Here is a 15,993-nt window from a genome sequence, read left to right as displayed (position 1 = left end):
GGGCTGCCTTTGGTGTAGGAAGGCTCTAGGGAATGGCGGTGTCCACTTTGAAGCTTCCCCCTGCATAGCCTGCTCCACCCTCCATGAAATGACGTCAGGTGGATGGTACCCTGGGAGATGCTGGGTTCTGTTTATCCGCTTCCAGCCCTCCTCTGCTAGGTGCTGCCAGGGCCCAGACACCATCATCTGCCTTGACTGTCCTGTGCCCCAGCACAGACACACCCTGTCCCCACAATGTCCACTCCGAGTCCTGACAGCAGGACATTTTGGAATTGAGTTTACTGCAGTTCTGCCATTTGTGAGCTCTGTGGCCTCAGGCAAGTGAGTTAACCTGTCAGAATCTTGGTTTCCTGTCTACTTCGGGAGGAAAGGGTTTATTTGGCTTACACTTCCACATCACAGTCCATTAGGAAGGGAAGCCAGGGCAGGAACCCAGAGGCAGGAGCTGATGCAGAGGCCATGGAGGGCTGCTGCTTACTGGCTTATTTCTCCTGGTTTGCTCAGCCTGCTTTCTTACAGAACCCAGGACCACCAGCCCAGGGGTGGATCCACCCACAGTGCCCTCCCCCATCAATCACTAATTAAGAAAATGCCCCACAGGTTTGTCTACAGACAGAGAGATGGAGGCGTTTTCTCAATTGAGGCTCCCTCTTCCCTGGTGACTCTAGTTTGTGTCAAGTTGATAAAGACAAGTGTGGTGTTCCATTCCCACCCCCAAGGCGGTTCAGAACCTCTCTCCTCTGGCTCTCCCCACCACAGGCTCCATTAATTAGCCAGGCCTGCCAGAGCCCTGTGTGGTTATGCATTGATTAGCCAGGCCTGCCAGAGCCCTGTGAGGGTATGACCTATGACCGGACTGACAGTATCAGTGTCATGTAAGACCCAAGCGGAGTCGGAGTGGGCCCCGCACAGGAGGCCAGACCCCCACATTCAGAGTGAGAGCTCCCCTTTTTGGCTTCTGCCTTACCCCCACCCCAGCTTTGACATTTCTTGTGCAGGAGCGGCTGGGTTGAGTCCTTCCCTTTAGGGATCCTGGGTCCCTGGAACCACCTGACAGCCACAGGCCCCCTGAGGCTGGGGCCCAACGTGGATTCTCTAATTATCAATGGAAGCAGTGCCCTACTGCCTGCTACATTCTATAAATAGGGAGCTGGAGGAAGACTTGAAAATGCCACCAGCTCGTCTCTGGGCGGGGGAGTTAAAAACAGCTCTGCAGAACCAGCCCTGCGCTGGAGGCCCAGGGTGGGGACAAGCAGGGGCATAGGTTGGACCACATCTATTCCTGTGGGCCAGGCCTTCCCTGGGTGGGACAGTGACCATGACTCACCCAGGACACATGATGGCCTCGGCACCCAGGGACATTTGTGGTGGGGAAAGGGGAACCCCAGTGACCCCAGCGTGTGCTTCCCCAGGAAAGAGGCAGAAGCCAGCTTCCAGTGCTCCCTGGAACATCGGGAGCCCCATAACCTGCTAGCCACATCCCCACGCCTAAAACAAGGTCCTGGCTACCCAGGCTGGAGAGCAGTACTGTCCCCCACAGTGGAGGCTTGTGTCCTGCTCCTGAATGCAGAACCTAGTGGCACATTTGAGACCTCGCTCAGGTGGCCATGTCCCACTGGCTAGAATGTCTTATGTGGGCAATTTGGGAAAATAATAATAATAATACATAACAATTTTAGTAACTGCCACTATGTTTAGGTTCAGAGAGGTGAAGCCAAGGGCTTCATGGCTAGTGGGGAGCAGGGCCTGGAGCTGGGGTCCCTCAACTGCTACTGCAAGGCTGCAAGCTGCTCAAATCATACTCCTCCAGCCCCTGTGTGTGTGTGTGTGTGTGTGTGCATGCGTGCGTGCATGCGTGCGGGTGTGTGTGTGTGTGTGTGTGTGTGCATGCTTGCATGAGTGTGTGCGTGCGTGCATGCGTGCATGTGAGTTGGAACCCAGGGCCTCCTGCCTGCTAGGCAAGCTCTGAGCACCACTCCCAACCATGTTTTCTTGGCAAAGCCTCACCACAGACAGAGCCCTGGCTTCTTTATAAGGATGGTTTGAGCCTCAGCCTTCCCAAGGCTGAGATGGCTACCTGATTCGCCTGGGAGCCCTCGAGGTGGTGTGGAGGCCGCCATGGTTGGATTCTCACGCTCCTGACCCGGTGTCTCGGTGGTCACCACCCCTGGGATTTGAGTTCTAGGAATGAGGTGTGGGCAGTGTATCCCCACCCCTGTCTGGAGCAGACATTTTGAAGCTTCAAATTTGATTTTTTTTTTTTTTTTTTAAAAACTAACTCATTTATTTTTAACGTAGTTGCATTGGTGTTTGCCTGCATGTATGTCTGTGTGAGGGTGTCAGATCTCGGAGTTACAGACAGTTGTGAGCTGCCATGTGGGTGCTGGGAATTGAACCCAGGTCCTCTGCAAGAGCAGTCAGTACTCTTAACCGCTGAACCATCTCTGCAGCCCCCTCAAATTTGATTTTTTTTTTTTTTTTTTACCCTCAAGTGTCACATTGATGAGACGGGCCAGCAAGAAAGGGTCTTATGTGGGACAGTGGGCGACCAGTTGGTGTTTAAAAATGAGAACCAAGTACTGTGGGGACTGTTTGAGTGACCCTGGCCTTCCGCCCACTGAGAGTCCCCTGGACTTGCGTGCATAGCTTAGCTTCCGTGTTTATCTGCACAGAGTAGGCACCGTGTGCCTGCTTGGAAGTGGGTAGTTTACTAGCCTGTGAAGGGACTATGGTTTGGAGCAGCTGGGAGGGAGGGTGGAGTGCAGGGTCACAGCTCCTGCTCCTGTGCGCTAAATGTAGAGGTGGGGAAGGCATCCAGGAACCGGTGTGGTGTGGCTTCTCACCTGGATGGCTCCAGGGAGGAGCCGCCAGAGGCAGGCCTGAGTGAGTCCTGGGGCCAGCTGGCATGGGATGGTTGTCAGCCCGGGACCTCCAGCTGCCTGTGAGTGGGAGTGCGGTGTCTTGAGGAGCTTTGCCGTGGGAGTCTGGGCGGGCTCTGTCACCTGGGGTGCTGCCTGCTCTGCCCTCCCGCATGAGATCGCACAAGCTTGCTGCTGGTGGGGGGTTGTTTTCTGGAAGCTGCTGCAGTCACTGCCGCCGTATGGTTCCTATAAACCCCGCCCACTTCACAGCAGCCCCGCCTCCTGCCATCCCTACCAGGAATCCCAGAGCAGCCCAGTTCCTGAAAGCTCTTAGCCAATCCGTCAGTCATCCAACCTCTTAGGCTTCAGAGGCAATTCCTCTGACCCACTGAACTGAAGATCGCCGTCACCTCTGAGCATTTCCCGTGCGCCTGTCATTGTGCTCCACACTCCCCGTGACCCAGCAGCCTCCACACTGCGAGCCTGGACACTGGACAGTTGAGCTTCTGAGAAGTGAAGTGACTGGCCCAAGGTCACACAGCTTCTAGATCCAGGGAGCTCAGACCAAGGTCTGGGTCTGCCAGACCCCAAGGAGCCTGCCTCTCGGGCCCCAGAGCCTGTGCGTCCATCCTTCGAGGCTCTCACAGGCCGCGTCCTTTACCTCCTGACTCCTGGAGTTCCTGGAGAGCAGAGAGGCGCTGCCCCTTCTTATCCCTGAATCCCCAGCTTCTCTCTCTTCCCTCTCTGCGCTTCATCCTGTTGCCCCCAAAGTCAGACCCTGGAAGCCCCCTTCCTCCCTTCTGTGGAGCTTGGGGGGTGGTAGATGCCAGTTGTCTGCAGAATCCCGAGGTTGGGCTCTGCCCAGCGCCGCTCACCCCGGGGCCCTCCACCCACCCACACTCCTCACTTGGTCTGCCGTCTCCAGCTCCGGATTCTGCCCTGGCCAGGCCTGGGTTTCACACTTGGAAGGGATGATGTGCCGTCCTTACAGACAGCCAGGTCAGCGACTACTCAGCACGGGTGCTCTGGGGCTGGATCCCGACCCTCTGCTGGGGCTGGATCCCGACCCCCTGCTGGAGCTGGTCCTCAGGCCTGTGAGCACAGGCCTTGTTTGTCGGCTGCACGGGACCCACTTGTGGGTGTTACGGCTCTTTGTTCAGCCAGACCCGCCGACTTTTGGACACTCAGGCTCTTCTCAGCTTTTCTGTCTAACAAATGACACTGCAGTGAACACCAGTGGTCATCCGTAACACTGCAGTGGACACTGCAGGTCATCTATAACACTGCAGTGGACACCGCAGGTCATCTATAACACTGCAGTGGACACCGCAGGTCATCCGTAACACTGCAGTGGACACCAGTGGTCATCTGTAACACTGCAGTGGACACCAGTGGTCATCTGTAACACTGCAGTGAACACCAGTGGTCATCTGTAACACTGCAGTGAACACAAATGGTCATCTCTAACACTGCAGTGGACACCAGTGGTCATCTGTCACACTGCAATGAACACCAGTGGTCATCTACAACACTGCAGTGAACACCAGTGGTCATCTGTAACACTGCAGTGAACACCACAGTTCATCTCTAACACTGCAGTGGATACCAGTGGTCATTTGTAACACTGCAGTTAACACCACAGGTCATCTCTAACACTACAGTGGATACCAGTGGTCATCTGTAACACTGCAGTTAACACCACAGGTCATCTCTAACACTACAGTGGATACCAGTGGTCATCTGTAACACTGCAGTGAACAGCACAGGTCATCTGTAACACTACAGTGAACACCAGTGGTCATCTGTAACACTGCAGTGAACACCACAGGTCATCTCTAACACTGCAGTGAACACCAGTGGTCATCTGTAACACTGCAGTGAACACCAGTGGTCATCTCTAACACTGCAGTGGACACCAGTGGTCATCTGTCACACTGCAATGAACACCAGTGGTCATCTACAACACTGCAGTGAACACCAGTGGTCATCTGTAACACTGCAGTGAACACCACAGTTCATCTCTAACACTGCAGTGGATACCAGTGGTCATTTGTAACACTGCAGTTAACACCACAGGTCATCTATAACACTACAGTGGATACCAGTGGTCATCTACAACACTGCAGTGAACAGCACAGGTCATCTGTAACACTGCAGTGAACACCAGTGGTCATCTGTAACACTGCAGTGAACAGCACAGGTCATCTCTAACACTGCAGTGGACACCAGTGGTCATCTCTAACACTGCAATGAACACCGCAGGTCATCTCTAACACTGCAGTGAACAGCACAGGTCATCTCTAACACTGCAGTGGACACCAGTGGTCTTCACAGCTGCACAGGCAGTGACTTACGTGACTCAAGACTGTGCAGTGACAGACATGTGCAAAGAGCATGTATAGTTTCAGGGCTGCTACATGTGGCTGAGGGGACTTGAGGCCACGGCCAGGGCTGGTGAGGTAACTAAAAGCCTGCAGCGTCAGCTGAACCTCAGTGAGGGCACACATGAGCACACACAGATACCCATATGCACACACACGCAGACATGCACAGAGAGACACAGTGCACACATACACATGCATGCATACATACATTTGCATACTCAGTAGTGTACACGTGGAGACACGTACTCATGTGCACAGGCTCCTGTATGTACATTTAAACATACACGTGCACACATGGACTTATATGTGCACACGTTGCATACATGTGCAGACACACACATGTGCACATGCTGACAGGTAGGGAGTAGGGAGACTCATCCCTGTGTCCTGTGGCCCAGGCCTGCTGAGGGCTGCTGAACTGTCCTGACCCACCAGCCCTATGACAAGCTCACTGAGCTCCATGGAAAACAGGCCTGAGGGTGTCCGCTAGGTGTTTCCCCGCAGCCGCTGGCTGAGTGGAGCTGGGAGGATCCAGCTGTGGGGTCCCAGCAGGTCTGTGAACACAGCCCAGGTGGAAGCAGGAGGAAGATGGTTCCCTGCGGCTCTGGGCTCCTGTTCATCATCAGCAGGAAGCTTGCTGCTTCCCTGGGGACAGGGGGCTCCCGCAGAGGGGCCTTGCTCTGAGCTCAGCCCGCGCCTCCTGGACGCTCCGCACAGGCCTGCAACCAGCTGCCCACTTCCCCTCAGCCCCACAGCGGTGAGCGCTCTTAGAGGCAAAGCGTCCAGCGTCCAGGCCATCCTTGCTCTGCCCCCCCCCTCACCCTCACCCTAACCCCCCACCGTCACACGCTTGCCCAGAGCTGACCCTCTTCAAGGCCATGTCACACACCCTGCTCCAAGCCCTTTGTCCTGCTGCTGTGAATGTCAGGAAAACCAACTAGTGTGGCTCTGGGGGCCAGGGGCTCCCGGACCCCCCTTTCTGCCCTTCGCTGTGGACTCCCCTCTACTGACTCTGCCCGGCCACTGTCCTCTTCCCAGACCAGTTTCTCTTTTCGTTCGCTTTTCTGTTTTGTATCTGTGCTGTGGTGGTGTGAGTGGGAAGGCCAGAGCACGGGGTTTTCCTGCCGTGTGGGTACCAGAAGTTGAACTCAGGTCATCAGGCTTGGTGGCGAACGCCCTGACCTGCTGATCCGTTTTGCTGGCCCTTCCTCTGTTTTCGACGGCCGCACGGTTTCGTTCCCACACAACGGTGGGCTGCTGTCTGTGAACCAGGCACACTTATGGAATAGCCACGGGGTAGTGTTTTCTGCCACTAACGATGGTTATGTCGGGATTGTCTCTGGGGCGTGTTTATTGTGTGACTGTGGATGTGTGTTTCACGTGTATGCCCTTGTGCATACTGTGTGCTCGCCTCTATGTTAGTGTGTGTGGGTTGGATGCTTGAGGGTATTTGTGAGTTCTTGTGTGTGCGTATACAGGTGTGCACACAGTTTGTAGTCTGTACTTGTGCATGTGTCTTCACTTGGATATATGTATGTGCGTGTAATATGTAGGCTCTGTGTGTGTGTGTGTGTGTGTGTGTGTTGCACACATTTGTGTCTGCGTGTGTGGCAGGCATCTATGTTTGTGTGGATCAGTTTTGTGAATTAGGAACACTGGGGATGGAGCTGCATGGTGACCTTATAGTGTGAGCATCCCGCAAGTGTGGCTGAGCCACTGGCCACGTCACACCCAGGAGAGGCGTCGTTCTCACTTTGGGGGACTGGGGGTTGGTCCTGAGGCTGTGGTGACACACCCAGCCTGCTGCTTTCTGGTGGGCTCACACTTCTGCGCCGGCTGCAACTCTGTCGCCTGACTCGTGGTCCCTTGCCCGAAATAAATCGGGAGAGAGTTGACATGTGATGTTTGAAAAAGGAAGTCAAGTTTGGCTCACTTGGGCTGTTTTAAGAATCCCTGGGGTGGGGATGAGGAGGCACTGGGGAGGAGGGAGAGGAGGCATGGGGGTGGTGAGGAGGCACTGGGGAGGAGGGAGAGGAGGCACTGGGGGGCAGGATGAGGAGCACTGGGGAGGAGGGAGAGGAGGAATGGGGTGGTGAGGAGGCACTGGGGAGGAGGGAGAGGAGGCACTGGGGGGCAGGATGAGGAGCACTGGCGGGGAGTGGATTTCACAAGAGGAGACAGTGTAGTCTCAGGCCTTTGTGTAATTATTCCCCCCTAAGCTTGGCTTCCTATCACCCGCATGTGTCACAGAATGCACAAGGAGTCAGAACAGGAGGCCATGGCTCCCTCTCCCTCCCACTGCCCGTGGGCTCCCTTGGGCTCCCGTGGGCTCCCGTGGGCTCCCGTGGGCTTTCCCTCGTCAGCCGGGGCCAGGCTAGGCTGGGACCTACAGTGACTGAGGTGTGTTCATGGTATTTTCCACTTCAGATATTTTCTTAAGCCGCACTTCTCAGGATGTAGCCCCAGCGTAAGCTGAGAGAGCTTTTGTCCTCTTATCTGATGCAGCGTGTAGGCCCCGTGGGTTCTCAGGGTCCCGCAGGACCCCGCCTGCCGGCACAGCTGTCACCCCCCTTTATAGCCTTCCCGAAAGACAAGTTTGCACATTTGACCCCGAAACCAAACCCTCCTCCCGCAGACCAGCTGCCTGGCATGACCCTGTTACTTTTGGGAAAAGCTTGTCCCACGGACACAGAGACAGGGTGTCTCTGCCGGAGCCGTCTTGCCGTAGCCCATGGGCTGTGGTGATGGTGCTCCTGCTGTGCAGAGCCGAAGCCCAGATTGTTTTAGGATGAGGTTCCTTCCCCTGCTGCCCTCACAGGGGGTAGCCTGGCAGTGTTGGGGACACTAAGGGACCTGTGGGTCTTGACTGAATGGTGAGTCTATCAGCGTGCTATTACAGTGTTCGGTAAGATGCCTGGGCAGCTGGTCTGCAGACGTGGGCACCACGTCCTGTACTGGCCTCTGTTCAGCACTGTCCACATGCCAAGTATGTGCAGACTCTGGTCAGATGTTTAATAGACTCCCCCAACACCCGAAGCGCCCCACATTCCATTTTCCAGATGCGGAAACTGAGGTTGCAGAGGGTCATTGCAGCTGGCAGCTGGCAGCTGGCAGAGCTGCATTTGTCCAGGGCTGCTGGGTCGCAGGGTCTTGCTTAAAATGGTTAGCTTGCTCCACCCCTGCACGTGGGGCTGCCGGGACGAGTCCATTTCATGTCTGCAGTACAAAAGGTTGAGGTTTGGGCTGCTCACGGCCAGGCCCTATTAGCTGATCTATCGAGTGTTTGTGAAACTGGATTTGGTTCAAGCCCCCAGAGATGGGCATCATCTCCTCATCTGAAGCCTCTGAGGGTCGCTGAGACCATCAGCCTCACACCACTGACTCACCAGGAGATGAAACAGGGCTCAGAGAAGGGCATTGTCTGGCTGGAGGTCATCTAGGAGCCAAGTGCACACAGGTGTGAGGGCAGAACCACCGAGCTGTGGCCGGGATGGGCCCATCCGGCCCCCCTGGTTCTGAGGCACAGACACACATGCCTCTGTCCTGGGTGTGTCTTGGTGTCCATCTGCCTGGTTGGGGCTTTTCCTCTGTGTGTCTGTCTCCTCCCTTCCTCTCTCCCTCCTGCATGTTTCCTGAGTGCTCATCACTAAGTACTCTCGCCCGGCTTGGCTCTCAGTCTAGCTGAGAAGTAGTTACTGGGGTCCAACCATGCCTCAGAAGCCAAAGAAGTCAGGAATGTGAGCACTCCTGGGTATCCACCAACCTCAGGGTCACGATCCAGCCCTATGGCTTTCTAGTCCATTCAGGTGATCTGGAGGTCTTGGAATCCCTTCTCTGGACCTCAGTCTCCTCCCCTGTGAAATGGTCCACACAGGGTCTTGCACCACTATGGTGATATATTGAATACCCTAACAAAATTTACCTGAAGATCAGAGGACAGAACAAGCCACTAGATTAAACATAGAGGCCAGACAGTGGTGGCACACACCTTTAATCCCAGCACTTGAGATCTCAAGTCTTTGCTCACACACCTTTAATCCCAGGAAATTATGGCTGGGTAGAGAAAGATAGATAAGGTGTGAGGAGACAGGAACTAGAGGCTTTTCAGGCTGAGGAGTCCTAGAGGTAAGAGGTGGCAGTAGCTTGTTCCTTTGTCTCTCTGATATTCTGGCAGATTTTATTTATAATACATCACCACACACCACAGGCTCATTGGGATGAGTAATGAGTACAACTTTGGTGTCCCAGGTCAGACCTGAGCACGGGAGGGGCAGTTGGCTTCGGAGTACTGAGACAGAGCAGGTGTCCCCATGCCAGTGGGGTCCATGACTGCACGGCTCCCCACCCAGCTGGGGTGTAGAGTGGCTGGGGGTGAGGGGCAGGCTTCTCGAATTCTCTGGAACTGCTCTGTCAGCTGTGGCCGCTTGACTCAGGGCTCTTTCTGAGGAGATGTGTCAGACACTCCAAAATACACGCAGGCATGGTGTTCTCCCCATTCCTCCCCCACAGTATCAACTTCCCTGGTTTGGGAACTCATTCCTACTCACTTTACAACATATATATATATATATATATATATATATATATATATATATATATATATATATATATATATATATATGCATTTGCAGAGACATGTATCCCCAGTGTATTTATTCAACAACTACTACAGGCTGGCATTTTCCCAAGGCCCTGGGCTGCAGATCCGGAGTCAACAAAAAAACCCCGCCTGAGGGCACGCGGTCTTGCCAGCCTCCTGCTCATAATCAAGTTTTATGGCACACGTCAGGGGCGTTTGTTTACTCTCCAGGTGTATTAGGTAGTACTCTGTTGCTGGCACAAGACACCCAACAAAAGCATCCTGAGGCTCGCAGCTGGAGTCCATCATGGCAGGAAGGCGTGGATGGCAGCTGGGGGGGGTGAGGTCAATGGCACCCACAGTCTGGAAGTAGGGAGAGGTGGATGGATGCTGGCACTCAGCTCACCTCCTTTTTATTCAGTCTGAGACCCCGGCCCGTGGGATGGTGCTGCCCTCATGTAGGGTGGGTCTCCCACCTAAGTTAACGCCCTCACGGATATGCTCAGATTCTAGACCCTGTCTCGTTGACAGTTGACATTGAATGCCAAACTAGCCTTCACTGTCCTCTTAATGATGGCCGAGTAGCCATTAGCCCAGAGACCCCAAACTGTGCCATCTGTTTCTTTATAGAAGCTTGATAACCCTGGGGTGAGTCACCAAGTGAAAAGGCCCTTCTGGCTCGTCCTTAGTTCATGATTCATGAATCAGGGCAGCATGAAGGAGTAGAACCTGATTTATTCAGTTTCGTCTCGGGATTCATCCAGAAGGTGGAAGGCCAAGCGTGTGTGCTGAGCAAAGTCACAGTCAGTAAGGAGTGTCTCACTCTTAGCATATAGGGGGCGGGGGGGGGGGGCGACTTGCCATGGAACCTTCTAGATGTTTCCTTCACTTACACTCACGCGTACTTGTTCGTTTAGACAAAACCACTTTCCTGGCACACTGTTGTTGGGACCCTTTTTAATTGTTTTTATGTTAGCTGGTGTTCAAGACACACCTTTCTGTGATGTCAGACGTTCTGTATGAGCGCCGTTTTCGTCTCTGGGCCTGGCCTCCGTATTTCATGGTCCCCCGCCCCCCTTCACAGCTCAGGCTGTTGTTCCTGTTTGGCAGTGATGGCCAATCCTGCTGGGAGCGGCTGTGTTCTGGAACCTGAGGAGTATGTTTTGCTCACCTCCCTGAGATGAACTTCGGGGACTAACCCTGCTGATTCAGCTAAACCTGCAGGTTTTAAATTGGGAGACGTATGTTCTAACTTGTTTGGGCACAAACCTTAGAGGTATCTTCTAGCTTGGTCTCTCCAGCACAAGCCTTGGAAGGAGCTCCCGCCCACTGTGGGCCTGGGGCCTGGCGAGTAGCTGGGCCGAGCCAATGGGCTTTCAAACCCCAGGGTCCTTATCAGAAACTCCTGGAGCATCGTGGGGAAAGTGGAGCAAGTGGGTGTTGGTTGGGGGTCTGGAGAGAGCTGTGGGTCCCACAGATGGAGACCCTGCCTCTCACCCATCTTGGAAACCAAGAGCTACATTCTGCTCAGTTCCTGTGCCTCAGTCTCCTCCTCTGCAGGTGAAGCGCAGAGTGAACGGCTTCTGAGGAGCCTCCTGGGTCTGATGTCTAGGATTTGGTTTCCCCTTATTTGAAACTGGCAGAACTGTGGAAGGGATCGGGGTGTTGATGGCTCCGTCTGCCTTAGACCCAGCTCCTCCTTACCACTGCTCGGGTGCGCTTTTTAGTGCCTACTTTTGTTTTGAAATTTTCGAGACAGGCTCTAGCAATGAAGCTCTGGCTAGCCTAGAACTCACTATGTAACCAGGACTAGCCCTGAACTCATGGCAATCCTCCTGCTTCAGTCCCCTAAGTGTGGGGAGGATAGGTGTGAATCAACCCCACCAAATTTGTTATGTGTTTTTAGACATGTCACCAGGGAACACAGGGACAGACATGTCACCAGGGAACGTGCAGGTTCTTTGTTTCTAACATAAAAGCATTTAAGAAAGGATTCATTCTACTGGGTTTAAAAGAGGAAATAATAGTGCAGGAGTGGTGGAGGCCTCACAGGGGAGGTGGAGGCCTCACAGGGATGGTGGAGGCCTCACAGGGGAGGTGGAGGCCTCACAGCTCTCTGAGGGGAGGGAGAGGGGAGAGGGGAGAGTGAAGGACCCATTTTCTCATCCAGAGGCCAGGAAAGCAGGGCTCAGCATTCAGTCACTGGAAACCCAGAGGCTTCAAAGGGAAGGAGACTCTGGACAAGTGGGCTTAAGATCTGTGCTGCCGTAGGGAGGGGAGAAGCCATTGGCTTAGCCCCTGCGGGGAGGGAGGGGCTTCAGGTGTCCAAGGAGAGCTGGCCTTCAGGGTGCAGCTGTCCCTCTGCCTCCTGTCCTGCCCTCAGGCTCCTCCTGTCTCTCTTACCTTCTGCTGGAAGGACATTTTCTCTCGTCACCAGAGGCCTCAGCAGCTGTCTAAGTCAGACCTGTGCAAAGGGGCCACAGCGACGGTCCACTCACGCCGTCACAGGAAGTTGCCACGTAGGTATCCGTGTCTCGAAAGAGGGCTCCTGGCAGGGAAGGCCCCCACTGTCTACGTCAGAAAGGATGCTGTTGGCCACAAATTGTACACCAGAAGTACATGACAGAGATGTGCCCTGGCCCCAGTGACACCCAGGAGGCAGCTGCTACAGAGGCTTTTGCTTGCTTGCCTGTCTGCTTGCCCAGCATCACTCGCGTTTAGTGAGCTGGGGCAGAGCTGAGACAATGCTCAGTCAGCGGAAGGTCTTGCCTTCAAGCAAACTTTGAATTGTAAGATTTTCTACAGATTTAAGCATTGCAAGTCCTCTGGGAAGTGGCTGGTGTAGGGCCTTGCAGCTATACGAACTGCCAGAAGGCCTTGGCATTGAGGTGGGATGGAGTTAGGGAAGGCCCTGATCTGTGGCATCTGCTCAGGGTGGTGCCATGGCCACTCCTGAGTCCCAGGGAGAATTCAAGTGTTCCAGGCCAGGGAACGTGTCCCATGAGCTTGGGTGTAAAAATACAAACATGGTCCCAGCTGGAGCCACCCACCACCCAGACCCAACAGTGGTCCATCAGCCGCCATCCGCCATCAGCCTGTTTCAGGCCACGCTGTGCTCCGCAGTGCCCGGGGAAGTGCTCACTGAGATGATCTGACTGGCAGAGGATGCACACACACCCTGTGGCTGGCTGTGAGCGTGAAAGTCACCAGCTGCTTAGAAGTCGCCGTCCTCGGGACTGGTTATGTCTCCAGCACTGTGTCCCACATGGTGGGGTGTTCTCTGGCCACAAGGAGCATGTGGAGAAACTGAGCCACAGAAAGTCCCAGACTGGAGTCAGTCAGGGTGTTTTGTTTGAGGGATGGATTATATAAAAATGTTCACGGTGATTGTGTGTGTGTGTGTGTGTGTGTGTGTGTGTGTATAAGTAAGTGAGTGTATGTAGTCTTGACAGATGCTCTACCACTGAGCCCCCTCACCCCAAGCTCCCATTATAACTCCTTTGCAGCAGAGGTGGGCCCAGGCTTGTGTGTTCTGTTGCTCAGCCGAGATAAAGTCCTGCCAGGACGATCTTCTCTCTCCTTCCCCCCTCCCCTGCCTCCCTAGGCCTCTTCGAAAGATGGTATCTGGGAGCATCATGAAAGGCCAGGTTGAGAGGCTGCCTGAATCACTGTGAGCAAGGCCACTCTTGGTTACTCTTAAGAGAGCTCCGGGGCCTCAGTGGCTGGTTTCCATGGTGATGATACAAGACAAGGCCTTTCATGTACCACCCCGCTGAGTGGGGGAAGTCAGGAGCATAGGTGTCATGGTGACTCAGGAACCCCTGATGTCAGGCACCAGACTAGGCTGGTAGCCAGCCCCGTGGTGACTTGTCCCCTCGCTCCCAGCCTGCATGTCACCCCACCGGGCCAGGGTGTCACTCTCAGCTGTAAAGTAGGATGGGACTGAGCTCCATGAGGGGGCCTCATGTCAGCAGTGACTTGCTGTGGGCTCAGGGTCACCGCTGCTCGGGTGGGTGCTGGGCTGGACCACGCTGGCATGCGGTCTGGTAAACCTGGAAAGTGGGAACGGGCCTGCCTGGCTTTTGTAGAGCTTTGAGGAGGGAAGAGATGGGTTGCGCTGTCTTGTTGGACAGGGACACTGACAGGCCAGGTGACGCCCAGCAGGACCCTGCGCCTGGCTGTGCATTTGTTACTCGGGGGCTCACAGAGAGAGGTTTTCTCTGATCACCGTTCCAGAGCACGTAGCCCACTGGGGAGGGAAGGCCAAGGGGCTGCGTGGTCGGCGGGGGTGGAGGTTTGTTCATCTCATGGAGGATCTGGAAGCAGAGAGCCCGGGTGGGAAGCCGGACAGATTCACTTCAGGGCTGCCTCCAGCGCCCACACTGCTGGTGAGGCCTTATGTCCCAATGATTTCACAACCTCCCAAATGGGGACGGAGCATTCACACAGAGGCACCATGGGGGACATTCCGTACTGGAACCAAGACCCAGTCCATGCCAGAACGCCCGTCTGAACCCAGAAAGTGCCGCTTCCTGTCACGTCTCGGCAGACCAGGGCACTGGTCTCCTTTGCCCTGACATGGGGAGCCACGTCTGAGGGCATTGTGGAGCTGGGTGCTGTGGTGCTGTGTGATCATGCCTGAATCCCTCCTCCTCTCCTTACAGAACCAGCTGAAGCAGTGCTTCTCCAGGCGAACCCCCGAGGCCAAGGACACTGACACCCTCGTGCACGAAGCCGACAGCCAGTATGGGACCTGGGCAGACCAGGGCCAGAATGGAGGCAGGTAGGAACACACCTGGGTGGAGCTGCCAGGCACCCGGCGACGTGGTTGGGGCCGAGTCTGCCTTGGTTAGGGGTTTCTGTTGCTGTGGTGAACCACTGTGTGACCTAAAGCAGCGTGGGGAGGAAAGGGTTAATTCAGCTTCCACTTGCCCATCCCTGCTCATCACCAAAGGAAGTCAGGACAGGAACTCAAACAGGGCAGGAACTCGGAGGCAGGAGCTGATGCAGAGGCCATGGAGGAGAGCTGCTTACTGGCTTGCTCCTCATGGCTTGCTCAGCCTGCTTTCTTATAGAACCCAGGACCACCAGCCCAGGGACGGCCCCACCCACAATGGGCTGGGCCCTCCCCCATCAATCACTGATTAAGAAAACGTCTTACAGCCCAATCTTACGGAGGCATTTCCTCAATTGAGACCCCCTCCTCTTAGATGACTCTAGCTTGTGCCAAGTTGACATAAAACTCTTCAGCACAGAATCTATGTGGCTGACTCAGAGATTTCTGCATTTTTAAAGAAATTTTAACAGGAAGAAGCCATTGTTGTAATAAAGGGCATTAGAAAGCCACAAAAAGATGGAAATAAAGTGCAAACTGTTGACGACAAGCAAGTAGCCTGGACACAGCCAGGAGCATGCAGGGACAGGCAGACCCACAGGGACAGAGACCCACAAGGACAGATATATAGACACCCACACTGTGACAGGCTGACACACAGGGACAGACCCTTGTGAACAGGAGGCAGATGGCAGACCAGCAGTACAGGTGATGATCTGGGTCCCTTGTGGTGACAATATTCTCAGGCTTGTCAAACTTGAGGTTCTCCACGTGCATCCGAGGTCAACTCCAATTGGGTCTTAAAACATTTGCAGGCTGCCGGGCGGCGGCAGTGGCACACCCTTTAATCCCAGCACTCGGGACACAGAGGCAGGCGGATCTCTGTGAGTTCGAGGCCAGCCTGGTCTACACAGTGAGATCCAGGACAGGCTCCAAAGCTACACAGAGAAACCTTGTCTCAAAAAAACAAACAAACAAACAAACAAACCACCAAAAAACAAACAAAAAAAAAAAGCAAAAAAAACCCACACAAACAAACAAACAAAACCCACTTGTAGATGACTGTGCCATACCACACTGTCAAAGTCTGGTCTCCCCAACGTGAGACACGGGCCGCCTGCACAGCATTGAGTGTAGTGTATGTCACTCGGGGATTAGCCCTGTGCCCTGTGGGGGTTTTCCCACTGTGAAAACATGCTGAAGACCCACAGACAGCAGCCCTCCCAAGCCCAGGAAGCCAACATACACAACAACAACAAATAGTAACAATACTAAGTTAAAAACCAAGTGCAAAACCAGAGGACCTTTCGGCCCTAACGCAGGGTCACACCGGCA

The 15,993-nt window shown here is 54.4% G+C and overlaps 1 protein-coding gene across 2 annotated transcripts in view; it reads left to right on the top strand.

Annotated features, from left to right (window-relative positions):
- The window catches only part of Kiaa1671 (KIAA1671 ortholog), a 106,408-nt gene that overhangs the window by 81,918 nt on the left and 8,497 nt on the right, over positions 1 to 15,993 (top strand). For both annotated transcript variants that reach the window (XM_059249389.1, XM_059249388.1), the window contains one exon: positions 14,489 to 14,607. In XM_059249389.1, the coding sequence (XP_059105372.1) occupies positions 14,489 to 14,607 (119 nt within the window). The remainder of the gene's footprint in view (positions 1 to 14,488; positions 14,608 to 15,993) is intronic.

This window comes from Peromyscus eremicus, chromosome 23, assembly GCF_949786415.1.
Source record: "Peromyscus eremicus chromosome 23, PerEre_H2_v1, whole genome shotgun sequence".
In the NCBI taxonomy this organism is placed as follows: Eukaryota; Metazoa; Chordata; class Mammalia; order Rodentia; family Cricetidae; genus Peromyscus; species Peromyscus eremicus.
This window is presented reverse-complemented; position numbering and strand designations above follow the sequence as displayed.